Source organism: Salvia hispanica, chromosome 6 (assembly GCF_023119035.1).
Source record: "Salvia hispanica cultivar TCC Black 2014 chromosome 6, UniMelb_Shisp_WGS_1.0, whole genome shotgun sequence".
NCBI classification, from domain to species: Eukaryota; Viridiplantae; Streptophyta; class Magnoliopsida; order Lamiales; family Lamiaceae; genus Salvia; species Salvia hispanica.
In genome coordinates, this window is record NC_062970.1 from 2125020 (window position 1) to 2152971 (window position 27952).

Below are 27952 nucleotides of genomic sequence, written 5' to 3' on the forward strand. Positions count from 1 at the left end.
TATACAATCATTCATACGTATAATTATCTCTATGGTTAGTATGTTTTTTAGTATGATACAATTGGGGGTGTTCGGTTGGATAAATTATGGAGTATAATTTAGTTTTATACATATTATTCAGTTGGATGGATTTCGTCATATACTTAATCTGAGAGTTAATTAGTCTTTACTAATTATAAATCTTGATTTTTTTTGAAAAAATATTCTCAGATAATATAGTGCCAATTTAATACTAATATATAAAGTAGCAAAACATTATAATTATTAATTATCTTATTGCAACTATTAGAATATGAGACAAGCTCAAATCATTTATAGCACCTGCTGCATCTATAATCAGTAGGACTTAATTTGCAAATCATTGATTGCTAAAAACAATTGATCTGTCACATTTACTCATCACCATAAACGTATTATTGTTAATTAATTTCTTCTTTGAAATATATTTTGGATCTCCAAAAGATCGCATCTTCAAGCTTAAAGTCACTTTTTGATTTCTTTCGGCTAACTTCTTTTGTCTATAAAAAATGTTTGTAACTATTGATAGTGATTTTCAGCAACCTTTTCATTAGTATTGTGCAACCCTATTTGGTAAAGAAAAATATAGTTATATTCTTTTAATGCGTCATAAAACGTTCAAGTTAAAAAGATGATGAATAGCAAATTAGCAATACATGAATAGTTTCATGACATAAACATTAACGAAAAATACTTAATCCAAATCACTGACTAACACAATTAAATAAGTAGCACATATCCTGACGTTATCTGTTAACCTAATCCACTAAAGATGAGGGTAGTCTCACGATACCTGAGAATGAAAAAACTTTCAAATAACAATTACAAAACAATCATACAAGTAAGTGAAATTAGGACCATATTTAATAAATACTACTACATGATATATTAAATTTATAAAATTATAAATAAGCTAGCTAGTAGAAATTTTTTTCCCTAATTTATACTAATTGATATGGAAAAGCTTAAAGCTAGTGCTCTTCCTTTTCATTCTAACAACATCATATTTGACATAAAGCAAAGATTCAAGCACAATAAAGTTCAACTCAAGCAGACAATAAATGACTAGTGCTCTCATCTTAATATACAAAATATATGTACATTCTGCCCACGCCAACCATTATTATTACACTCTTGATTATATACCATAAAGTTTTTATTTTTTAACGTACGACGACATGTGCATAATACTGACATCATTTCATTTTTCATAAATACAGATTTTGTATCCAAATAAATTAATCTGTGATGCAAAACTTGTAGCTATGATGATTATTTAGTTATGTTAATAGTGTCATTATCAAAAAGTATTATAGTTAGTTAAATTTGAGAAGTGGGGATTAATTGTTCCCCGATGGAACTTTAACTATATGCCAAATTAATTCATTTCTCTATCTTTGTCTTTTAAGTAATCAAAAAATGCTTAAATTATCAAAAATAGTGAGCAAAAGTTCAACAAAACAATCGACAAAGCTCTGCCGCAAAATTACAAACCACATACAGAATCTAAGACGAAAAACATATGATATCAAAATCCCTAACGAAAAACAAAAGAAACAACAAAGGAATATCAAAAGACCACAAAACTAACCAGTAAGCCAAACAAAATGTTGCGTTTGTGTTAAATTTAAAAAAAACTATGATAAAAATATGTGTTTCATCGATTTGTTAAATTTTTTCTAAGTTGAGCATTCTTTTTATTTCAAAATAATTAAACATTGTTGAAGAATTTGTGAAAAATCTTCTAGCTCTTGCTCTCTCTAAAGTGAAATGTTTGGCTTCGACCTTTTTGGTTTAATGGCAAGTTAGTAGTAATAGTATGCCTTATCGCTAATGTGGTGGTACACTTGATACACATTCACATAAAAATTTCAAAAAGAAAAATCTCTTTGATCATTATATATGGATTGGTACAAGATTATATCGTATTATCGAGTTGACATGTCGATTATTAGTAGATAAATTGATATTAATTTTGCCGAATATATGAAAAATAGAGAGACAAGTAGTGACTATGGAAAGATATGAATGACATTTGATGATAATATTTCGTATAGATTCCATACTTATCGTAATATAATTCTACATAAAAAGAGATTATGCTTTTTCAAAATAGAGAAAGAATGACTCCAAATTCGACAATAAAATAAAAAAATATTGGTGGTGGGGGCAATTTGTCATGCCACTCAAATGATGTCGGATTAGGTGTGCACATGCTCATGAATAAGATCATTAAAGTGCATTAGAATAAAGAAGAAGATTAAAAAATCCAGCCAAAAGAATAAAAATCACTTGACGTCTTTGAATTTTATTGATTATTAACATCTTAATCATGTGAAATACCCTTGTTAACTCCTTAAATAATTAGCAATTAAGTTCTTTATTGGAGGACATGATGACGTGGGTTTAACTTTTAAGGATTATAAGTCTTTACATTCTCTATTTCACCCTCCACATTTAATATAAAACCTAGTGGCCCTACATATTTAAAAGATTTTTATTCTTTTTTTCTATATGTACTTCGCAAAAGTTAGAAAATATTCTACATAAATAATAGGTAATTAATTCAAACAATAATAACTAGTCATGAGTCATGTAAGGATGTGTTCTATTTAATTTCAAATTTATCATAGAAAAGATGGACATATTTTCATCACATTTTATAAAATAATGGTTGTGAGTTTCCTTTGTACGTCATTAAGATATATAAACAAACAATTTATGTACCTAAATAAGCTTGAACCAAAAACACAATTTTCTTCAATGGTTTTGTACAATGTGTGTATGTGTGATGTATTGAATGAAGGAGTCAACATCCAGGTGATTCAACAATATCTCTTAGCTGTTGGGGAAGTTGAAGGCTTCCTAGTCCAGTGTGATTTCCACCAAGAGAAAAAAAAGATTTTTTAGTAAAATAAATTATAAAAAGGGGGGATTTGTATGATGGTTTTGTGGGTCACTTTCATTTTTATTGCACCACTATAAGGTGGGGTTTAATCAATCATCTTCCCACTCTGTCCCACCTTCTCAACTTGAGCTTCTATAGATATAATCTATATAGTAGTAATATATAGACCATATAGATTAATAGGATATGGTCCTTCACCAATTTCTTGGTTTTTTCATAAATTTGATTTAATTTTATTAGTTTGGTAATGTATAATTGATACATATATGTCCATAATTTCATTCAAACTCTTGGATTTTAAATTACCTAGTTGGTTAAGACCTTTTTTTGTGCGTGGATGCAATGCCTAAATCTTCAAGTCGATATTATGTTTGGATAGACGATACTCAGTTAAAACTTTTTTTATTTTCGTTTTCGTTGGTAGGTACTCTTTTTTGCTAGCTATTTGTGGTTGTCAAATCTCGATTCGAAGAGTTTGTATTGTTGCTATGCGGGCGTCCTTTAGATTTGTTGTGTGTTGCATGTTCGATGCGTCCTGCAGGCCTGACGCGTCTATGTGAGGTTGTTGTTTGTTAATTGAATTTTATTAATTTTAGGTCATTTGTTGCTCTTTTAGTGTGTTTATTGTTGTATTAGTTTTTCCATAACTTGTATTGTCATCGTTCTTGGTGGATTATGATCGTTAGCTTCCGATTTTGGAGCATTTTTTCCTTCAAAAAAGTTGTTGAAGGGATTGATTCAGATTTTTTGTTTTATTTATTAGGCTGATTGGCTGGAAAGAATAGGCAATCACTAGCTTAATTACACCGTTAAGCACAAGCGTGGGTTCTAAAGAATCATTTTTTACATCTTTCATTAGTGGGTTTTTATTAAAGTTAAAGTTGTTAACACAAGAGATATAAGATTCGTTTGGTTTGATCTTATTTAGGTTTTTAAATAATTTTTATTGTACTCAATAATGTGTAAAATATTCACTTGATTTGATTTTATACAAGAAAATGCATTTGTTAGAGTGAGGTGGTGGAATCAAGATTTTCTCTATACCATAATTAAAGGTATGTTAAACTAAAATTGTCTTTATTTTTAGTGAAGTAGCTTAAACCCAACAAAATCAATTAGAAATATAATGTTACTCCATATTTTAATTTCATTGTATTTTTTATTGTTGATTATATCTAAACCGATTCTATATACCGGTATAATTCATCTCGGGCCCTTTAAATTTACAATATTCCATAAATATGTTTTTTCTCAACCTTTTTTGGCACTAATAGACAACAATTTTATTTACGATAACGATTTTTTTGTTTATGAGATCTTTATTTCTTAGATATTATTGTCCTCTTAGTGTGGTCTATCATTTTCTCTTGAATGTATATCTCTATCTGCATATATGACTTGAATAACATATAATTATATATGGTGCATGTACATGATATGAACTCAGATATTTATATACAAAAAGAAAATAGTAAAGTACTAGTTTAGTTGAAAATTAAAGGTATTATTATATTTTAAATCAATATATATAATTAAAACTTGTTATTTATAAACACACACACTTGGTTGACAATGAGAAAAGTCGCATCCCATATCAGAATATGTGAGAGTAAAAATCTAGCAAATATAATGATTGCACTTTAGAAATGAGAGGAATCGAGTGCATGTGGTTTTTTCTAATCATGCAATTTGCATTTCAGCCATAATTTTGACTATATGAATTTGCATATCTACTCACGTGAGCTTAACTATTCGAATTTCGGCTCAATTAAAATTTTAGTAAAATTTCATTGAAGTCAAGCTAGAATTTTATGTTTTTAGGTAAAAAAGTTCAAATTATTTTATACTGGTAGAATTTATTTATTTGAACTTCTTATTAGTATAGCATGTTCAAAGTAAAGTTCAATTTGTGATGCAGCAAAAATGAAAATTAATAACAAAACATTTTACTAATGTATACCCATGATGGTCGAGCCTTATTTGTTAACCTACATTTGATACATGAACTCTTGACATTGGACCAAATCCCTTGTGTCGAATACTAAATATGTGCAATATATAAGTTGGTACTATAAAAGTAGATATTATTGTAGTACAATTTTGTAAAGCACAAAGGTTGCATGCACCATTTTAATGTCTTACAACACATTTTACATTTATTAGCACCGACAGCCTACGTATTTATTTACCTACCCAAATATTCTTGCTCTTTTTCATCCTATAGATATATATAGCTACCAAAATTTTCTTTTATATATATATATATATATATACAGAAAAAATGCTCAGAGCCAAAGATTAGCGAATGATAAGTAATAGCACCGAAGTCGTTCATAACAGAAGCATCAACAAAAAAACACCATAAACTTTGCATGCAAAAAACGCAAATAGTTTATCCAAATCACTACAATGAGAAAAGAACGCAAGAACTGAACCCTTTAAATAAAAATATTTTCAAATTTAGTACTAATTGAAATTTAACATGCAACTTTAAAGATAAAATGTTCAAAGATTAGGGAATGGTAAGTAGTAGCATCGAAGTCGTTCATAACATAAGCATCAACAAAAAAAACCGAAAACAATCTATAAGAAAAGAATGCAAGAACTGAACCCTTTAAATAAAAATATTTCAAATTTAGTAATTGAAATTTAACATGCAACTTTAAAGATAAAATGTTCAAAGATTAGGGAATGGTAAGTAGTAGCATCGAAGTCGTTCATAACATAAGCATCAACAAAAAAAACCGAAAACAATCTATAAGAAAAGAATGCAAGAACTGAACCCTTTAAATAAAAATATTTCAAATTTAGTAATTGAAATTTAACATGCAACTTTAAAGATAAAATGTTCAAGTCAATAGAAAATTAGAAAAAAAAAAGTAAATGAACACCAAAAATTCTTTAACGAGGATTTAAATTATTTTTTAAACATAGTGACTTGTATATAACATGGAATGTCTCACCCAAGGACCTAATTGAATATATGAAGCAAACAACTATTACAACTGAAATTGATGGGTCATTATATATTAATTTAATTAAAAAAATTGTGAATTTTAGGAGTTAGGAATAAAATAGAGAGAGATAAGGTAGGCGAGGAAGGACGTAACGTGGGCCAAAACACGAGCTTATGGGCCTTCGTATTAATGGATAGTAGGCCCACTTTCTTATCCGCTTTGGGGCCCATGTTTGAACCAAAGGCCGGGGCTTTGCTAATACTGACTTGACGTGGACGAATCATGGCCTCACTATCTATTTATGGATATCCATGTGTTTTGGATTTTGAATTATTAACATTCATATTATTTAAGTCTGTGTCTTTTTCATTAGTTTCCCCATGTGGGCCCCTTTGTGAGACCAATTTATGTCATTGCGGATTCACGAAACGGAACTCGGTGAGGTTGGGTGCGGTAAAGATAGTTGTTGTCGGTGCCAAGCACAGGCGATGCAACAGTTGTTTCTAGTACTGGGCAGTAGAAAACATAAACGAATGTGAACTCCGTTCTTGAAAGAGTCAAACAGAGCTGTCGCACAATGAATTTGTGGTAGGGAGTATGTTTAAATTGGAACCACCAATATGACTTGAAACTAACTAACGACTTCGGATTCAAATAGTAGTCGTCGGCCTTGATGGGTTTAACCAGAACCTGATTATTGCTTCTATCAGTCTGGTTCCAATTTCAATTTTTTTTATGCGGAGATCAACGGTGAAAAGTGGGAAAATCATGGGAAACTGGTGAACATCGACTAAAAGTTGTTGATCTTGAACTGAAACTATCAAATATATTGTCGTTTTTGCTTCCTTTGGAGATTAAACTAAAATTGGTATCGAAACTCAAAGGCCGAATGTAATAGAGTTTTTTGTCCTTCATGGTCCAACGATATAGTCAATCGATCCCCGCCCCACCTAGATCTACTTCCATTGTATCCAATCTTTGCACCAACTGAGCTAATGTTATGCCTCGATACTATTTAGTGAGCCCCTTTCAACGCGTTGTATTAAATATGAGAATTATGGATTAGGACTATGTTACTCTCCTTTTGTTTTCATTTTGGCATTTTATGGAATCATTTATAGGCAAGATTGTTGGATTGTAAATTTGTAATGCTTCATTTGAAAGAAATAACAATTTCATATTTTGATTGATTAATGGGCTTCAAAAATTATGGGCTTGTATAGTTGGGAATTAAATAATAAAATTAACATTTGATTTCTATTTTAGGGTGATTAGATGTCGATTGCATGTAACATATCTTTGCAATGTTTTGTTTGAGGAATTTCAGCTTTGACAAACTCTATTAAGACCTATTGTTTTCATCAAATTAATTGCTAGATAATTTGGTAGAAGAGATCAATGCGTTGATGCTATTTCTGTCATTGATCAACCGAATGTTTGGCTTGGTGGATTTATTGCATTAATTGATAGAGTATGGACCTTTGAGTTTAATGCTATAAACCTATAATTCTCACCAAATGAAGATATATGTTCTCATGATTGCAATTGACAGGGTGACAATTTAATTTATATTTATGCATCAACTCATATCATTTTCCCAATTAATGGGAGAAATTGGAAAGTTCCCCCACCTTATTCAATTGTTTAGGTCATAACTTTACAAACCAAATATTATCAAACCCAAATTCAAATCACTTATAAGTTATAATAACAAAGTTCACAAACCAAGAACAACGGAACTACTCCCTCAGTCCCTTAATATTCTTACATTTCGGGGGACTTGGGTGATTAAGAAATGTGAGTGAAAAATTAGTAGAATATAGAAATGTGAGTAAAAAGTTAGTAGAATATGAGTCTTATTTTTGCATACTATATTAATTTTATGAAATATGAGTGGAATGGATTAATAAAAATTAGTGTTCAATTTGATGTTATTGTATGGTTGACTAGATTGATATTTTTTTTATTGATATATGAAGAGAAATTTAAAGGTTGTATCACAGTGCACTTGAATCTAAGACATTTGCATCAAACATTAATTAGCTTCACACGCACTCTATTGATTGATAATGAACAAAAAAGTAAAGGTCTTATAACAGTCAACTTAAACATAAGACTTTTAACCTCAAACATTAACAATTCTATCACTAGGCAACAAACGCATACCAAAAATTTATGCCCATGCAAGTTTTGAGGGTCGAGGCTACACACACCAAATTATTATGGCCTATAAACTGCCTAGCAGGTCAGTTGGTTAGAGTGTTATTAGCAAGACTCTCTAGCCATTTGAGCTGATAATCCAATTAAATTTAGTAATGGTTTGGATGGATAAATTATTAATTATTCGAATATTGATTAATTAAGTTAAATTAAATTTATTAATGAATTGAGATACTTAGTGAGTCAATTAAGTTAAATTAAATTTATTAATGAATTGAGATACTTAGTGACTCACGGAGAGACAAGACCATAGTGTGTATTGGTAGCAAATGACACCATACCGAGCACGATTGAGTGAAGGGGGTAGATTCTCACCAAATGAACGAGAAATTAAGGAGTGAGAAGGGCTAGAAGTAGCGGTGGATCGGTACGATATACCGCACCGAGCACACCATACCGCATATCTTACCGAAAATTGATACCATTACCATACCGAAATCTTTCGGTACGGTATGATACCTTACCGAAAATTGCGGTATACCGAAAAATCGGTATTTTTGGTATTTTTTTCGGTAAGGTAAATTCAGTATTTCGGTATTTTTCCCACCCCTAGCTAGGAGCTTGTAGGGAAAACCCAATCTATCCTAATCTAAAGTGCCAGTTGTGTGAAAAGATCTTGATGCCTTTTTGAAGAGAAAATAGAAAGATGGGGTGTCTTTTATTTCTTTACTTCATGTTGAGTATTAGAACAAAATATTTTCAGACATGAAAATATTCAATTAATTAATTTTTTAAGGCAAAAACAATTGGGCAAATAATGGTCCAATAAAATGCTAGTTTCTCGAAGAAATTTTGAAACACGTGTACCATTAATTGAATCTGAATTTATGTATTGTTGACTTATTTTCTAATTTTTTATTGCAGCATAGAGGGTGGTTCTGCTTGTAATCCAGGCTCCAGCGATGGCTTCGGCAAAGGGACAAACATATGCAAAAATTTACATAAAATCTTTCGATTTACATATTTCTTAAACTTTGAATAACTAAATATTAGTTTAAAATTTCATATTCCGAAACATGAAAACATGAAATAAAATAAAACATGAAAAGATACTCCATCTGGGATAAGGCGGCGGCGGTTGCAGGCAGAGAGTGGATGCATCAGCTATGGCAGAAGGCAAAAGGCAAAACGTAGGCAGCTGCGACGGCCGGAAGAGAATCAAGGCAAAAGGCAAAATGTTTCATTCATTGCGGAATAGTAAATTCTTCATTTAGAATGAGACAAGTACATTTCTGTTTTTTAAATTTTCACAATGCTTTGAATTCTTATATTTTATATATTTATTTATTATGAATTCATTAATTGTAATTTAAATTTGCACAATGCTTTGGATTCTTATATTTTATATATTTATTATATTATGAATTCGTTAATTGTAATTCTTATGTCCTGATGTAATTCTTATATCCCGTGCATAGCACATGTGTTAATACTAGTACGACTAAGAAGACAAGTAGAGTATATAAAAAATATTTACGAGTGAACATTTCAATTTTATCCAAATGTTTATGACACACATATTTATAGGTCTTGTTTATGTAAGTATTATAGAATTTTCTATTATTATTTTTATATTTTATGTATCCAAATTAATTCTCTATAAAATTCTAGATATTTACACTATAAATATCTAGATGATTTTACTATATCATCTTCATTTTTTTTTCCAACAAAGTCAACATATATAGTTATTAAATTTTTAATTAAATGATTTTTAATCAAGCATTAAGTTAATAACTAATTAATTAATTAATAGATCAATTCATGTGCAAATAAAGTATCTGTACTTCTGATTATCAATTATGAAAGATCATATGATAGAAGAAGTAAAAAAAGAAGTAACTATAGTTTATATTAAAGTATCTCCATACAAGATCTTCCCTTAATGGCCATTCACAATGAACAATTGCTTCTAGCATAGCCAAATAAAGGATCGTATAACTTGACCGAATTTTAATTTTAGGTGTGGTGCATTTTTTGCAATGTAGATCTTTCTTAACAAGAATTTGGCTGGCAAAATACCAATTCAAACTGAAAATAATATTCCATTCGTCCTTTAAAAATAGACTATATTTGTCATATGTCATGTCACTTAAAATTAAAGTTGTCATCAGTTGTTTCTTTTTTTCTCCATCGATACAAAATGTATGAAACTCCCAAAATCTCCAGTCTTGCTCCTCTCCGCCCGAACCCCGCCTCGCTTCGCTGTGTTCCAGCACTGGCGAAGCACCCGCTGGAGCTAGCTCCGTCGCTACCCCGAGCAAAAAATGAGAAGGTTATGTCATTCCGTTGAATATCATCCAGTATCGAGAGGTCAAGATTTAACGATAGCCCTCTTCTTCGATTTCACTCTCTGTTTATCGTTCCGTTGATCATTCCTCTTCCTTTTCTTCAGCTGCTTCTGGATTGATCTGTTGACCAACGAAGGCTGATCTTTCAAAGCAAAACTTTTTGCCACATGCCCCAGATGAAGTTTCTTAACCATAAAGATCTGCTTCAGCTCACCACGATGGGCTGTGTATGCCCGAACCCATGACGAAAATGCCTCCTTGGCTAATTTGCTTATCTTCGGCTGATAACAACAAGAAAGCTATGTTAGTATCAGCTCAATCTCTGAACCTTGAGACAAAAGGACTAAAATCATACCTCCGTTACAACGAAGGACTCTAAGGCTCTCTGCAAAGCAATCAACATCGGGTGCATCTCTATTGAAACAAACCTGCTGGCTGGCTGCTTCATATTGTACACAGGAAAGCTACTCAGTAATTTTAGTAGGGGATACTCTGTCAGCATCACCCCGTGTTTTTCGAGATCTTTCAAATAATCTATTTCAGTTGGTTGTAGGAAAAGTAAAGAATCTCCTTTCTCACCCAACCTGGCAGTTCTCCCAACCCTGTATATCGGTGGCAAAACAGCATGGATAAGTAAGCTCATTACGGGGATGGAGGAAGTATCACTAAAAGCTCATTATTATATATAGTTCGAGTCAATGTGTGAAGAATGTAGGCATAATTCTTAACTGGAATTACAGGAGAAGGACGAAACGGTTTACCTGTGAACATACTCAGTTGCCTCGCCTGGAGAATCATATTGGATAATGCATCTGACTTTGGGGAAATCCAGGCCTCTAGCAGAAACATCTGTAGAAAACAGAAGAGCTGATTTATCGGTTTTGAATGACTGGAATGTTGTTTTACGATCCTCCTGATTCATGTTGCCATGCAGCCTCAACATTTTGCACCCCAAAAATTTCTGACTAACTTCTGTCTTTTTTTGTAAAGCGGTCCATTTGAATTCGCCAAGAAGAGAATAATGGAAATCTACAGCATCACAAGTCGAAAAAAACACCACAACCTACAAACAGAAAGCACAATTCAAGGATGTGGCTAAGGTTTAGTGCATATTAAACTCGGCTGGAAGATATTTAACACTTGAGCGTAGACTTACCTTTTGCGAAGCTCCGGTCTCAAATAGATGCTTTAATATGGAAAGGAGCACCACAAGCCGAGAACCACATGGCACTGTAAAGAGATGGACTATGAGAATCTAAAGATGGTAGATGGTAAGGTTGTTGATCAACAATTCAAGAATTTCATCCATACCTTTAATGTACTTCTGTACTAACTGAGTCGGAAGCTTGTATTCCTCATTTGAAGTATCCATGGTTTTTCTGGATTCTTTTACTATATCAACCTCCTCTGATTCAAGAGAAAGATTACGAGTTCTACTTCCTGACATATTGTCATCTAGACCAATCATCACTGGATTTTCTAGACTAACATTTGCAAGATGATTTACTTTATCATTCAGTGTAGCCGATAAAAGCAAATTCTGCTTCTGAACTCCAGAATTCACGGCTGAGATATCCTTGCTGCCAGATTTAAGGTTCCCTGTTCCCAGACAACCAAGTATCTCTTCAATGTCTTTGCCATACCCTAATTCTAGAATCCTGCCAGGTAAAAAGCACATTAGATATTTAAGAATTATACTACAAAGCAAGTGTGCGAATACAAGACGAGTCTGCAATACCTGTCAGCTTCATCAAATATTATCCAGCGAAGGTTTTTGTGCACAAAAGATGAAGTATTCTTCAAGTGGTCCAAGAGACGTCCAGCGGTTGCAACAAGGATAGTTACACCTGGAAACAACTCAATCAAAAAAAACAGTGAGGAATAGTAGTATCAATATGCAACGAAATGCCAATCGGATTGAAAATCATCGGCGCAAAGTCCCATCAATAAAAAAGTAAAACATTTCCAAACATAACATCGCAACAATATAGAAGTTTATACCTTTTCTTAACCTTGCTTTCTCCTTTGCCCGATTTTCCCCACCCATGATATATCCAGGAACAATCCAATGAAAACGGTGTAGCAACTTCTGCAAAATCTCATACACCTGCATGCATAATTCCCGCGTTGGTACAAGGACCAACGCTGATATTGAAGATGCTATTCGTCAGAACAACATTTCCACAAATAGACATAAGAACTACACGAATCTACACGACGGACATGCACCCATACAAGGTCAAGCAAAACACAAAACGAAGACACGAAGCTCGAACCCCAGGAAGTAAGAGCTTAAAACTTAACTAATCAAATAACCCCCACAAATTGAACAAAAATAAAGTCATACCAAAGGTGCCATCTGCACGCTCAATCCTTTCATCATAACTCTGCAACATATGAATTATTGGAGCTAGATAAGCCACTGTTTTGCCACTGCCGGTAGTAGCATTCACAAGCCTAATTTTCCCAAACAACAAATAAACACCAATCAATCAAAAAAACGCCCAAATTTAGAAAGGGAAAAAAAAACTCAAAAACCTACACATGTCGGCCGGAAAGCACGACGGGAATCGCCTGAGCCTGAACCAGCGTCGGCGCCTCGAATCCCAGCCTCTCTAATAACCATTAAAAATTCAAATGATTTAAGCAATTTGTTAAGTTAAAAAATTGCAGAAACGTGAATTCTACCTTTGAGCTGGTCGCATAGCGCGGGGTGGAGGCCGAGATCGGAGAATGAACAGGAAGCAAACAGCTCCGACGAATTGTTGCTTTCTGATTTAGCTTTTTTACCAGTAATCTTGGCATCGAGCTCCATTTTTTGAACTGTAATCAAATTTCTACACCAAAACGATGCTGCATAACGCAATTTTGCAGTCAAAACAACCCCCAACCATACTAAAAAACGCATCCAAATCTGTCCTTTTTTTGCGTTTGTGAACAGTACTCCTCCATCTTTGCAGTAGCCCTGTAGCTCGACGAAAAACTTACCAGAAATTGCAATTGAGTCCTTCCTTTTGATGATATTCGAAGAAGATCGAGAGCGCAGAAATGGAAAATTGGAGAAGAAGAATTAGATGAAGAAACTACTTACCTGATTATAGGATTATAGAGAGTTGTAGATGGTTGAAGAATTTGGAGATGAAATCGAAAATACTGAGGAGGGAGAAGGGGAAAATTCAGAGAAGGGAAAGATTGAAGAAGGGGGAGTTAGAAGAAGGGGGAGAGAAAATTAGGTTTAATGGCATGGGCTAATTAAACATATGTATTTGTTTTTGAATTTGAGATGGGCTAATTAATTATCATATGGGCTAATTTATTACAACATGGGCTAATTAATTATCATATGTTTAATGCAGTCTATTTATTTGTTTTAGGATATAGACGGTTTCATCAATATTTAGTTCAAGTTAATTGATATAGTATTTATTTTATTAGTATTAATTATTTTATTGAGTATGAATTGTAATATTATAATACAATAAATTAAATAATAGTACAATATTTAATAATAAAAGTACTCATATTTTACATAACACACCACAATTGATCCTACAAATGGAAATTACATTACAACGACATAAAATTAAAATAAAGACAAACGACAATTACAATAACAAAATGAAAAACATAATCTAATAATCCGGTAATCTAGAACCAGAACCTCCTATATTATCGAAGTACGAAGGATATGTTTCGGTTGCATAGTTATTTGGTTCTTGTTACATAAGAGGGGTTTCATAATTTCCACAAATTGGGCCGATTCCAATTTAGGCTTAGGTTTGCAGTAAAATATAGGGTAAAAACTAAAAATAAGTACTACTCCTAAATTGTAGAGTCCACATCATTAGTAGTGTAAAGTAATTGTATAAATTGTAAATACTAAAAATAAGTACTACTCCTAAATTGTAAGCATGGAGTCCACGTCATTAGTAATGTAAAGTAATTGTATAAATTGTAAAAACTCTCTGCCTCCACCAATTTTTGTTTTAGTATGTTCCAATTAATTAGCGCCCTTAGTTTTTTTTCCTACGTCTCAGCTTAGAGCATCTTCTTTTTTCCTACGTCTCAGCTTAGAGCATCTTCGGTGGCGCCCTTCCCACTAGAACTTCCCACAAAAACTTCCTGCCACGTCACTAGGACTTCCCACTAGAACTTCCCGCAATAAAATAAAATCACAATTATTCAATTTATACGTTTCAAATTTACGAAATTTAACGAGCCGTATATATAGAGTCGTATTTATAGAGTTTTACAAAAAAAAAAAAAAAAATTTAACTCGGACGTCCGACCCCCTCCACAATGGCGGACGTCAGGTAGGACGTCGCGAGGACGTCCGAGCCCATCCGACGGGCGCGAGCGACCTTTTGCTCCACTACGGCGGACGTCGGGTAGGACTTCCACGACGTCCGCCGTTGGAGCATCTCCGGTGGCGCCCTTCCCACAAAAACTTCCTGCCACGTCACTAGGACTTCCCACTAGAACTTCCCGCAATAAAATAAAATCACAATTATTCAATTTATACGTTTCAAATTTACGAAATTTAACGAGCCGTATATATAGAGTCGTATTTATAGAGTTTTACAAAAAAAAAAAAAAATTTAACTCGGACGTCAGGTAGGACGTCGCGAGGACGTCCGAGCCCATCCGACGGGCGCGAGCGACCTTTTGCTCCACTACGGCGGACGTCGGGTAGGACTTCCACGACGTCCGCCGTCGGAGATGCTCTAAGAGCATCTCCGGTGGCGCCCTTCCCACTAGGACTTCCCACAAAAACTTCCTGCCACGTCATCACTAGGACTTCTCATTTTACTGCCACATCACTAGGACTTCCCATGCACTAGGAATTCCCACTAGGACATCCACTAGGACTTCCCGACAATAAAATTAAAATTCATAATTATTCTATTTACGGAATTAAAATTTCATCACGAATACGAACGGGGAAGCGAATATTTCATTAAAAAAAACATACATTATTCAAAAAAAATAATTACATAGTCAATAAAAAAAAGCAATCTCATCAACGTCAACACAAGTGGTGTGAATGAAATGAAGTTCAACGAGCCCTATTTATAGAGTTTAAAAAAAAATCAAAATTACTCGGACGTCCGACCAGGACGTTCGACCCTCGCCACAGTGGCGGACGTCCGAGCCCATCCGACGGACATATGGGACGGGCGTGTCCGCCCTTCGTCTTCACTACGGCGGACGTCCGCGACGTCCTACCGCGACGTCCGCCATTGGAGATGCTCTTAAGAGACACTTCTTTTCTCCACATGTTTTGAAAAATGATACAATTAAATAGTTTAAGTGAAGTATAACTAAAGTAATAGAGAAAATAATGTAGAAGAGTGTTTAATCTACATTATATTTTCTCTTACTCTACTTTCTCTCTATTTTTACTATTTATTACTTCCAGCGTCCTATAATAGATGTCACACTTTTATTTTTTGGTTTGTCCACAAAAGATGTCACACTTCTTTTTTTTGGAAAAAACTTTCTCTCATATTATTATAAATATTTTCTCTCTCTCGCTAAAGCTCATAATTGTAGTACTTCCTCTATCCCAAGTAAGATAACTCATTTCTTGGATTACACATGATATAAAAAAAGAATGTAACTTGTTGGGTTTATGACAAAGAAGAATGTAACTTTAGAAAAAATGAACATTAATAACTATTTCAAGATTTGATACATAACAAAAAATCAACACAAAATTAATAAATATGAAAATCTAATGGTCCATCCGATCTGAAAAATAAACAGGCTAAGATCAATTTTCGTGTGATGACAACTAGTTATTATCCCCTCTGTTTCCAAATAGTATGAACTTTGAGTTTGACATGAGTTTTAATAAATAAGGAGAAAAGTAAGAGAGAAGAGAGAGAAAAGATAGTGGAAATAATGCTAGTTAGTGAGTAGGGTCCATATTATTAAAACGGTATAAGTGTGGTACAAGTTTAAAATAAAATGATGTGTAGGGATAGTATGTTGTTTGTAAATAAAATGATGTAGAGTTTGTTAGTATGCATTGAATCTACATTGTTTGCCGCTAACCACGTAAATTTTTGTCTCATCGTTTTATTTGTTTTGATTACTCAATTACTTTATTCCGTCAAAACAAAGTTGAAACAATAAATTTCAAAAAAAAAAATTATTTTTGGACGGCTCAGCGTCGAGCGACCGCCTAGCGCCTCTCAGTCATGTCCGTGAGCATGGACATTTCACTCTCCTCTTTTTGGCTCGGCGGTCACAATACTGCCCTAGCTGACCGCCTAGCCGCATGCTGGTGGCGAGGACGGTATTGCGGGTGCTCTAAAATATGTTCCATTTAATTTAATTGCAAACTCAAACCCAAACCCAAACCCGTATGGGAACCGGGCTTGCAAGCCCAAGTTGTGCGAATTGCGAAATTCCAAACCCCTCTTAAACCTAACACAACTCGATCAAAGGAAATCCCCAATTTTGGAGTAGAAATTTGATTTCAGTTCAAAAAATGGAGCTTGATGCCGAGACTACTGGTAAAAAAGCTAAATCAGAAAGCAAGAATTCGTCGGAGCTGTTTGCTTCCTGTTCATTCTCCGATCTCGGCCTCCACCCCGCGCTATGCGACCAGCTCAAAGGTAGAATTTTTCACGTTTCTGCATTTTTTAAACTTAACAAATTGCTTTAAACATTTGAATTCTTATGCGTGTGTGCTTTTAATGGTTGTTTGAGAGGCTGGGATTCAAGGCGCCGATGCTGGTTCAAGCTCAGGCGATTCCCGTCGTGCTATCCAGCCAACATGTGTAGGTTTTTGAATTTGTTTTTTGTCTAATTTTGGTAATTTTTTTATTGATATGTTTTTATTTGTTGTTTGGGGAAATTAGGCTTGTGAATGCTGCTACCGGCACTGGCAAAACAGTGGCTTATCTAGCAAAAGGAACCCACCTTCCACCATCTCACTTCATTTATTACACACTTCAACTCTTTCATAAAACCCGAGACATAACTATATCTACCTCCTAATGTGGGCCGGAGGGAGTAACAAAATGCTATGATTCATGCTTATACCTACATGTTAACCCAAATATACAATAACTAATAGAGCCATGTTTGGTAGGGCATGAAATTCTATGAGCGAAAATGATCAATAAACAAAAATGCGTGTAGAGTCCACAAACAAAACGAATGAGCGTGAAGTGACAACATAGATATAACAAATGATAGGGTTTACTTACTTTTCAAAGAATGCTTCAATTCCACTTTTGGTTCCTCGGCATTCTCTACTGCCGCCGCTCGTCTTCCTCCTCGGGCCAGTTGTCAATATCAGTGCCGTCCTTTTCTCCATTTACTTATACAATCGTCAATCCAAAATAAATACTAATTACTTGGAATTAGGATAACACAGATCAAAAACCCTAGATTCACAAAACTATTTTTCCATACGAGAAAGACGATGGAGATGGTATCGGTTCTCTCAACTAAGAATAATATCTTAAATTAGAACTGCAACTAATATCCACTATATCATACTCTCTCCGTCCCAACTTAAGAGTTAACTAATACTCCCTCCGTCCCACATAATTTTACACATTTTGACCTGACACGGGTTTAATAAATATAATGGAAAGTGAGTTGAAATAGTTGGTGGGATGTGGGTCCTACTTTTAAAGTATTAGTTTTATAATAAAATGTGAGTATGAATGAGTTAGTGGAATATGGTGTCCACTACCAAAAATGGTAAAGGTGAAATGGGTAAAATTATGTGGGACGGTCCAAAATGGAATACTAGGTAAAATTATGTGGGACGGGGGGAGTATCCACTATCCACTATATCAACTAATATGTTGATAGCAGCCAAGTATGAGGAAATAAGGGATCGTTCCTTGAATCTGTATCAGATATCAGAAACAGCATACTCAAACAAGGAGTAGCTAAGATGTAATTCATGATTCCTTGGCACTGTGAGTATGTGACAAGGTTGAACTATCGAGAACATATTCTATATCAAATGATTGTTTGTATATTAAAGTTTGATATTTGGCATCCCACGCAATATGTGTTCAAGAAGTGTTTTCTCAAGGTTGCTCAGTCCGACAAAAAGGTTTGTCAAATTGTATATAGTTTGTTGAAGCGAACACACATATAAATGTGACTAATGTGAGATTTTTTTACCTGGGTCGAGCACATGTCATTCTTGATTCTCGAGCTCTCTCTGGTTTCTTATGAGATGTTCTGCTTCCAACCATCTTTGCTCGCTGCTGCCTCAATCTTCACAGCAAACTGGATTATCAATAATTGTGACGAGTGGAATGGTACATGTGAGAAACATACCGGCTACAAGAGTGATGATCTCATGTGAGAAAGTAAATTAAACATGATAGGATCATTAAATACTAAGCAATTTTACTTTTCATTTGTTTGTTAACGTGCAAGATTGATGGTTACACTCCATAAGAATGGACAAGAGAGGAGCTTAATAGTGTCTATTATAAGTATGCCACTATAAAATTCTTAAAGTTATCTAAAATGGAGGCTGTTGTTTCACTTGAGGTCGAGAAAATATGTTGTGGTAAGAAGAGTATTAGTGAATGAGAACAATTTGTAACAACCACCGATGGTGCGCTTGTAAAGATTTGCACATTCCACGTTCATATTTTCCTCATTCATAGATGAGATGGAAACTCTGTATTCCATTGCATGTATGTGTTTATTCGATTAAAATTTCCACTATAAAACAACTAGGGATATCAATCCAACCCGAAATCCGTGGGTCGACTCGAATATCCCGGTAAAATTAGTTGGTTAGGGCTATAATTTTATAACCCGAACACAAAACGGGCTAAACGGGTTGGCCCAAATGAGTTGGCGGGTTAAATGGGTTGGCCCGAACGGGTGCGGGTCGGCCTGACGGGTTGCAACTTTTAATTAAAAATATTAAATTTTGAGGGTTTTTTGTATTTTTGAATTTCATGTGGCACAATCATTAGTCATCTTCATTCTACACTTTTCCGCTCGATCCCACACTATCAACTTCCAAATTCTACTTCGACTCATTATTCCATCATCTCATCATCTGCCCTACTGCTTACCACCAATCAAGACAAACTTAAGAACTAACCCATCAAAATCTCAATATATTTATTATTTTAATAATGATTCGTGTAAAACATGATTTTTAATCTTCATAAATAATTAATTATGAACAATGCCAAAATAGATACGAACACAAGCTTTAGTTCAAATTGATTGATTTAATTTTGGTTTATCTTTGTTAATGTTGTAGTTGATTGAGATGAAAGACTTCTCTCCAATTGAAAAACACTATGAAAATTTAAAGATTTTATATGATTTTAAAACTAATAAGAATACTGAAAATCATTTTATAGTGGAAAATTTAAATATAAGAGACTATTTTTGAAGTGTTAGGCCCGAATAGCCCAATGGATTAGCCCGAAACTCGGCGGGTTAGGGCTAGGACTGAAAATTTATGACCCAAAAAATTCATAACCCGAATAGCCCGCACCTAAATAGCTTAGCAACTCGAATGGGTTGGCTCGAACCTGAATGGGTTAGCCCGATTAACATCCCTAAAAGCCCATTAGATATTTAAGAATTATACAAAGCAAGTGTGCTAATACAAGACGAGTCTGCAATACCTATCAGCTCCATCAAATATTATCCAGCGAAGGATTTTGTGCACAAAAGATGAAGTATTCTTCAAGTGGTCCAAGAGACGTCCAGCGGTTGCAACAAGGATAGTTACACCTGGAAACAACCCAATCAAAGAAACAGTAAGGAATAGTTGCATAATCTTGACAAGTTTAACCACACAATTTCAGGGTGCAGGGCACGAGCACTCCAGATAAACTAACAAAATGATTTCGTATTTATATGAAGGATTGCTCGGAACATCAATCAGGGGGAAGCAGAATATTTAGCATGGCTTTGTGCTTTAAAACATAATCTTTATCTTGAATCAGATGAAGATAATACTAACTATGTTGACAACAAATATGCAACGAAATGTCAATCAGATTGAAAATCATCAGCACAAAGTCGCATCAATGTAAAAGTAAAACACTTCCAAACATAACAATGCAACAATATAGTAGAAGTATATAACTTTCCTTAACCTAGCTTTCTCCTTTCCCCGATTTTCCCCACCCATGATATATCCAGGAACAATCCAATGAAAACGGTGTAGCAACTTCTGCAAAATCTCATACACCTGCATGCATAATTCCCGCGTTGGTACAAGGACCAACGCTGATATTGAAGATGCTATTCGTCAGAACAACTTTTTTATAAATAGACATAAGAACTACACGAATCTACACGACGGACATGCACCCATACAAGGTCAAACAAAACACAAAACGAAGACATAGAGCTCAAACCCCAGGAAGTAAGAGCTTAAAACTTAACTAATCAAATTATACTACTAATTTCAGCAAGTTAAAAACTTTAAAACCTAAAACAACATAGTCCTTTAAAATAGAATCAGAACTCCCACAAATTGAACAAAAAATAAAATCATACCAAAGGTGCCATCTGCACGCTCAATCCTTTCATCATAACTCTGCAACATATGAATTATTGGAGCTAGATAAGCCACTGTTTTGCCAGTGCCTGTAGCAGCATTCACAAGCCTAATTTCCCCAAACAACAAATAAAAACATATCAACTAAAAGAACTACCAAAATTAGGCAAAAAAACAAATTAAAAAACCTACACATGTCGGCCGGAAAGCACGACGGGAATCGCCTGAGCTTGAACCAGCGTCGGCGCCTCGAATCCCAGCCTCTCTTATAATCATTAAAAGCACACACGCATAAGAATTCAAATGTTTAAAGCAATTTTGTTAAGTTAAAAAAATGCAGAAACGCGAGTTCTACCTTTGAGTTGGTCGCATAGCGCGGGGTGGAGGCCGAGATCGGAGAATGAACAAGAAGCAAACAGCTCCGATGAATTCTTGCTTTCTGATTTAGCTTTTTTACCAGTAATCTTGGCATCAAGCTCCATTTTTTGAACTGTAATCAATTTTCTACACCAAAAATTGGGGATTTCCTTTGATCGAATTGGGTTAGGTTTAAGAGGGGTTTGGATTTTCGCAATTCACACAACTTGGGCTTGCAAGCCCGGTTCCCCTACGGGTCCGGGTCTGGGTTTGGGTTTGGGTTGCAATTAAATTTAATGGAAGGTATTTTAAGTCTAAAAAGTTCAAAAAGAAAATAACTAAAATAATGGAAGGTATTTTAAGTCTAAAAAGTTCAAACACGTCTAATGTTTGACTTCTAATGTTGCTCGTCAAATGCTCGGTAAAATTATTGTTACTTGGTGTTACGTGCTCATTAAAATGAAGGCTTTGCTTTCAATGAAATGATATGGTACCAAGTCTTATATATTTATGGCACAAAATTAAGCAACTATCAATTTAGCCATATTTAATATTTATTCATTCAAGATGTGGTCGGGAAAAAAAAGGCACTTATCAAGTTACTAGAGCTGATCAATAGACAAAATAAATAGTAAATACTAAGCATATATAGATTTATTATCAAAAATATAAATTCATAGACAAGCATTGCCAATTTAAAAATAGAATTTACATCAGCAATACCAAAAAGGCCACTCTAAAAGAATCTCCTAAGTTACAAATATAACATTCAAAAACTATTCAAACTTGGTAAAAAATTTCAATCAATAATTTGGGCCATGTTATTGATATCCAAATTTCAACATTAACATACATAATTATATGATCATGTTGTGCTATACTTTGATCTTTAAAAAATACTCAAATATGTTGAATAAATTTATGTACATTAAAAAGGAGTGAATTATATATTTAGGACTTATATTTATCACGATGCACGTTTGTAGTCCCTATACTTGCAAAATATCATTTGCAATCTCTATATTTGTACTTATGCACGTTTTAAGGTTCTTTTCATTTTTGACATTTTTTAAGACAAAAATACCCCAAAATGAATGAAAGGCAAATTTATACACTATTTTCTCTCATTTTTCTTTCTTCTTCCTTTTTCCTCTTTCCTCTTTCTATAAATGACTTGTATAATTATAAGAAAATTTGAGATGGAATATATTTGATCAAGGAAATAAGACAAATCAAATGTTCAACTAAGAAGTTTATTTTACATTATTTTGTTAGATTGCGAAGATAAGTTTCTGATATGAGAACCCACATAAGTCGTCGGGCGCCGCCCACTTGCTAAATACATACAACCAAAATTACCATAATTTCATCCAATCCATTTATCGCTTATTATTCCTCACTTTACAATTAATTAGATTCATATATTCATTTGTTGAAATTCGTCATTCAAATTTTTAATCTTTTATTTACGGGATCTTTAATTAAAATACTCCACATTCGAAGCATAATCACAAATACTCTAGTGTGATCAAGGAAAATGACGTGAAAATGTAAAATTTATCATCATATGATTAAATGTTCAAAAAGCTTAACAAAATACAAGGAAATAAGATTAACAAATCCATAATTTCAATTCTAATTTTGTTATAGTCAGACGAAAAAGGAAGAAGGTGTAAAGAGAGAAAATAGTGAATAAATTTGCTCTTTATCCTATGGGGTATTTTCGTAAAAAAAAAGTCAAAAAGTGAAAAGAACCTTAAAATGTGCATAAGTACAAGTATAAGGACCGCAAATGATATTTTGCAAGTATAGGGACCACAAACGTGCGTCGTGATAAGTATAGGTCCTGAATATGTAATTCACTCCATTAAAAAGTACTACTCTATTTTAAGCATGATATGATGAAATTAGGGTGGAATAAAACAAAGATAAATATGAAATGACAATTTTTTTTTATTTTTTTTTTGCATAGTTTCATATTGCCTCTGACAGCCTCATATGCATGGCTCATCAGAATTGATGCATTTCACCGGTGATGGCGTTTTAAAATATCATCTTCATCAGAATCAATGCATTTCATTGGAGAGCTTAAAGAATGTTCATATAAAGTTGAAGAGTAGCTTGAACCTCTGATAACAAATATGTTTAAAGATATAAAAAAGATGCTATCTAAGAATTGAGATTCTTGCCTATAATTACATGTTAACCCAAGTATACAATAACTAATAGAGTCATGTTTGGTAGGGAATGAAATTCTAGGAACGAAAATGATCGATAAACAAAAATGCGTGTAGAGTCCACAAACAAAACGAATGATCGTGAAGTAACAACTAATATCCACTATCCACTATATCAACTAATATGTTGATAGCAGTCAAGTATGAGGAAATAAGGGATCATTCTTCGAATCTGTATCAGATATCAGAAACAAAATACTCTCTGAAAAAAGGAGTAGTTGAGATGGTAATTCATGATTCCTTGACACTGTGACAAGTTGAACTATTGGAACATATTCTATATCAAATGTGTGACGCCCCGGAATTTCGATCCTTTCCTTCGGGATAAATCGGATTTATTAGCTTAATTAATTTCGTCTGGAAGATGTGTAATCGTAGACGTGGTTGTAATTTTCGAATTTGGAATAATGCAAGTATTTTTCGTTGGATAAAATAAAGTGCAAAGAAGTTTTGTGTCAAGGATAAAAGTAAAGCTATGCTTTTATTAGATAAATAATTGAGGAACAAATTACACAAGAATGTCGAAGAATTTATTCACATAGTGCTTACATAAGTGAAAGTGACAATACACTCTTATATTACAACTCTTCTCTAGAGACTCTAAATTACATGAAAATGGAAAGTATGACTATGGTTTCCAAACCAACATTTGGATCTTTCCAAGAAGAGGATCATGAGGATCTTGAGGAAGATCATCTCTTCCTCTCTCTCGACTTCTACACCACCTTGATAGCCAAGCTACACCAAAGAAACCTACAAAGAAATAGCCACCAAAGAGGTTAGAAAGATTCCAATAAAAGAGCAAGGATTTTGGCTTTCACCAATAAGGTATAAGTGATGATCAAGACATCACATTGCTGCCTTGGAATCGAAAAAATATGCCCAAGAACCGAGACATCCCCAATTCTCCACATAGAGCAATAGAGACAATAGTAGACAAGGGATGAAGTCATCATCTAGGCCTAAAAGGGAGTAAGCAAGATCCCTCCTTACACCAAGAACAAGGCTGAAAATACAGCCAAGGATGTCATCCAAAAATTGCACCAAAACGGCAAGAATCTCACAATCATCAAGCTCGAAAGTGAGAGAGCTAGCAAGCCCAAAATAGGAGCCTTTGGCTCCAAGTCTCAAACCTAGCTTTCAATAGATTAGCACCATATAAGCAGCCTCTCTTCACCTCCTCCACCACCACCACCACATTCCATCACCACAAATTCCACACAACACCAAGCGCGAAGAGCAGCGAGGGAGGAGGGAGAGGGCAGCGAGTGGTGACGGCAAGGACAGCCACCACCGATACAAGTTCAACAAGTAAGGTAAACAACCTCAACACCCATCTCCATCGCATCATGTAGATCAACCAAATAGATAGCCAATAACTTAGATTCATAGAAGCTCAATAGAATAGTCATAACAGTAGCAAGCATAAAGAACCAAGCATCAATAGAGGGTACCAATGCTTAGTCAAGTATGAGATACTCCCAAATCAGTAAACCACAAGTATGACAATCATAAAAAAGACTAAGCGTAGCAAAAACAATAGCAAGCTCCTCCCAGTGATTGAATACAGCCAAGTTTCGAATCAATAAGCGCTAGAGAGCCCCAAAGCTTTCGTTGTTATTGTTAGAAATTGAGTAGAAGGGGGGGTGGGGAGGAGACTTAGCTTAGGCGGAGGGGTTGTCGGGCGACGGCGAGTGTCGACGGAGCCGAAGAACTTCCACGGAGAAGCTGCGGATCACGGCGGCTGCAGGGGCGAGGCGGCCGGCCGACGGGCGAGTGTCGACGGAGTCCGCAAGCTCCTGCGAAGAAGCTGCAGGCCGCGGCTGAGAGAGGGAGGAGAAGGCGATGCCTCCCCACGCCCCCTCTCGCCGGAAAGCTGCGCTGCAAGGCGGCGGCGGCGGCAAATGACGGGGAACGACGGTGAAGAAGGGTCACCGCTTGCGTAGCGAAGTGGCGAACGTGCGCGAGAGCCGGCGCTGGCGGGACTCCGAAATCCCGGCGAGCCTGGCGGCGCGGTTTCGCCGGAGAGGAAAGGCGCCGCCTCTGACTTTGAAGTTAGGGATTTTGATTTTGATTTGGGGATTTATTGTGGAGATAAATGATGAGAAGAGAAAGGATTTTAAGAAAAGAAGGAGGGAGCTCCGGCGACGCCGGAGATGGCGACTCGCCGGAGAAGTCGCGGGCGGAGAGTGGAGGAAGCACCGCCATTCCTCCTCCGATCTAGTTTTTCCCAATTCTTGTTTTTGGAGAAATGTGGGAGAGGGAGAGAGAGAGTTGACCGATGGGTGAGGGAGTATAATGTGGGCTGCCCCATTTCTAAATTTTGGAAGTGGGCCACTCTATTTTTTTTTCACTTGTTGGATCCTTGAATAATAAGAGGATTGGGCTCTAATAATTAAATCAAGCAATTGGGCCATTCTAAGCTAGTAGGGAGTGTTGGGCTCTAGCATTTAATTAGCGGGCTAAGAAATTAGTAGATTGGGCCAAGGATTTAATTATGGGAAGTTGGAATTAAATTAAGGATTTTGAGATGGAGCTCGAAGGTCGAGGAATTAATTTCCGAATGATTTATTTAGACTCTGGGAAATAAAGTAGTAAAGTGGGAGACGCGAAAGCCGACCGGCGTCGCCCCGCGACGCCATGGGCGGCCTTAAGAAAAATCCGAAGAGAAGGATTTTTGAAGAGACTTTCCAAGAATTCATATTCTTGTTAATAAGTGCCCGAATATTTAAGTTAGAGAAAATAGAATTTCTCCAAGTTAATAAAGGTCGTGACAAAATGATTGTTTGTATTTTATTTGCACGAGAGGATAATACTTGATACCTTAAAGTTTGATATTTGGCATCCCACGCCATACGTGTTCATGAAGCGCTTTCTCAAGGTTGCTCAGTCCGACAAAAATGTTTGTCATATAGTATTTAGTTTTGTTGAAGCGAACACACATATAAATGTGACTAATGTGAGATTTTTTTCCCTGGTCAAGCACATGTCATTCTTCATTCTTGAGCTCTCCCTGGTTTCTTATGAGTTGCTCCGCTTTCAACCATCTTTGCTCGTTGTTGTCTCAATCTTCACAGCAAGCTGGATTCTCAATAAATGTGACGAGTGGAATAGCACATGTAAGAAACATACTGGCTACAAGAGTGATGATGAGGAAGTATATTAAACATGATAGGATCATCAAATACTTGAGCAATTTTACTTTTCATTTGTTTGTTAATGTGCAAGATTGATGGTTACACTCCATGAGAATGCACAAGAGGGGAGCTTACTAGTGTCTATTATAAGTATGCCACTATAAAATTCTTATAGTTATCTAAAATGGAGGTTTTTGTTTCTCTTGAGGCACAAGTCGAGAAAATAAGTTGTGGTAAGAAGAGGATTAAAGAAGGAGAACAATTTGTAACAATTTGCACAATTGAAACTAAGATGTGGTATGAAGAGTAGTGGAGTATGAGCCACCGATTGTGCGCTTGTAAAGATTTGCACATTCCATCGATGGTCTAAGTTAGGGGTGGTTCTTCGATCGGTTCGGTTAATAACCGAACCGACTTGTCGGTTAACCAGCTCTAAAATTTGGTCAAAAAACTAATCGGAACCGACTCGATCTCAAGTTCGGTTACTTAATTAACCGACTCGATTAGAACCGGTCGGTTATCGGTTATACAAGCAATACATAAATTGTTAAGACACTTTAAAAGACTTAAAACTTTAAATGCTCTAAAGCTTAAAAACTTTTCTCCAATAAAAAGTGAAGAGTTATCCTATTTTTAAAATAGTAGCAATGCTTAAGCAATAAAACTTTATTGTCTTTAACCGATCTCATTTTTAAAATAATGTTTAGACTTTAGACAATTTATGGACTTTGAATTATTATAAGTATAACTGATAGTAACACAAATTAAAATAAACTTTTTTGACATTGCAATATGAGACTTTGACAAAATTCGGAAGTAAATACAATTTCTTCTATTGTGATAAAGTTTGAAAGTAAATTATTAATTTTCTAGTATTAATTAAAAATATAATTCAAATTAAAATTGAATTTAATTTCGGTTGTCGGTCGGTTATCGGTTATCGATAACCGATAACCGATAACCGACTTGGAGCAAAATGTCAAACCGGAACCGACGCGAACACCGTAAATTTCAGTTATCGGTTTCAGCAAAAGCCTAAAACAACATAGTCCTTTAAAATAAGAGCTTAAAACTTAACTAATCAAATTATACTACCAATTTTAGCAAGTTAAAAACTTTAAAAGCCTAAAACAACATAGTCCTTTAAAATAGAATCAGAACCCCCACAAATTGAACAAAAATAAAGTCATACCAAAGGTGCCATCTGCACGCTCAATCCTTTCATCATAACTCTGCAACATATGAATTATTGGAGCTAGATAGGCCACTGTTTTGCCGGCGGTGGAAGCAAACAGCTCCGAC

At 34.8% G+C, this 27952-nt stretch overlaps 1 protein-coding gene and 1 long non-coding RNA gene across 4 annotated transcripts; both read right to left on the reverse strand.

Moving 5' to 3' along the window:
- Positions 1-10198: 10198 nt before the first annotated feature.
- LOC125194434 (DEAD-box ATP-dependent RNA helicase 17) lies at positions 10199-13611 on the reverse strand. Of its 3 annotated transcripts, none has more exons than XM_048092638.1 (11): positions 13486-13611; positions 13083-13247; positions 12937-13009; positions 12742-12851; positions 12396-12539; positions 12133-12241; positions 11706-12052; positions 11551-11624; positions 11156-11457; positions 10750-10996; positions 10199-10675 (listed from the first exon to the last, which is right to left on the reverse strand). In XM_048092638.1, the coding sequence occupies exons 2-11, from the start codon at positions 13207-13209 to the stop codon at positions 10418-10420; spliced, it is 1791 nt and encodes a 596-aa protein (XP_047948595.1). In that variant the 5' UTR covers positions 13210-13247; positions 13486-13611; the 3' UTR covers positions 10199-10417. The 3 variants fall into 3 exon arrangements, with proteins under 3 accessions (XP_047948595.1, XP_047948594.1, XP_047948593.1); XM_048092637.1 differs by having other exon boundaries at positions 13383-13605; XM_048092636.1 differs by having other exon boundaries at positions 13083-13605.
- A 6897-nt stretch (positions 13612-20508) lies between these two features.
- Positions 20509-21187, reverse strand: LOC125194435. The gene is made up of 3 exons (XR_007171753.1): positions 21112-21187; positions 20919-21028; positions 20509-20645 (listed from the first exon to the last, which is right to left on the reverse strand). It is a non-coding gene; the product is annotated as an uncharacterized LOC125194435 (long non-coding RNA).
- Positions 21188-27952: the final 6765 nt, after the last annotated feature.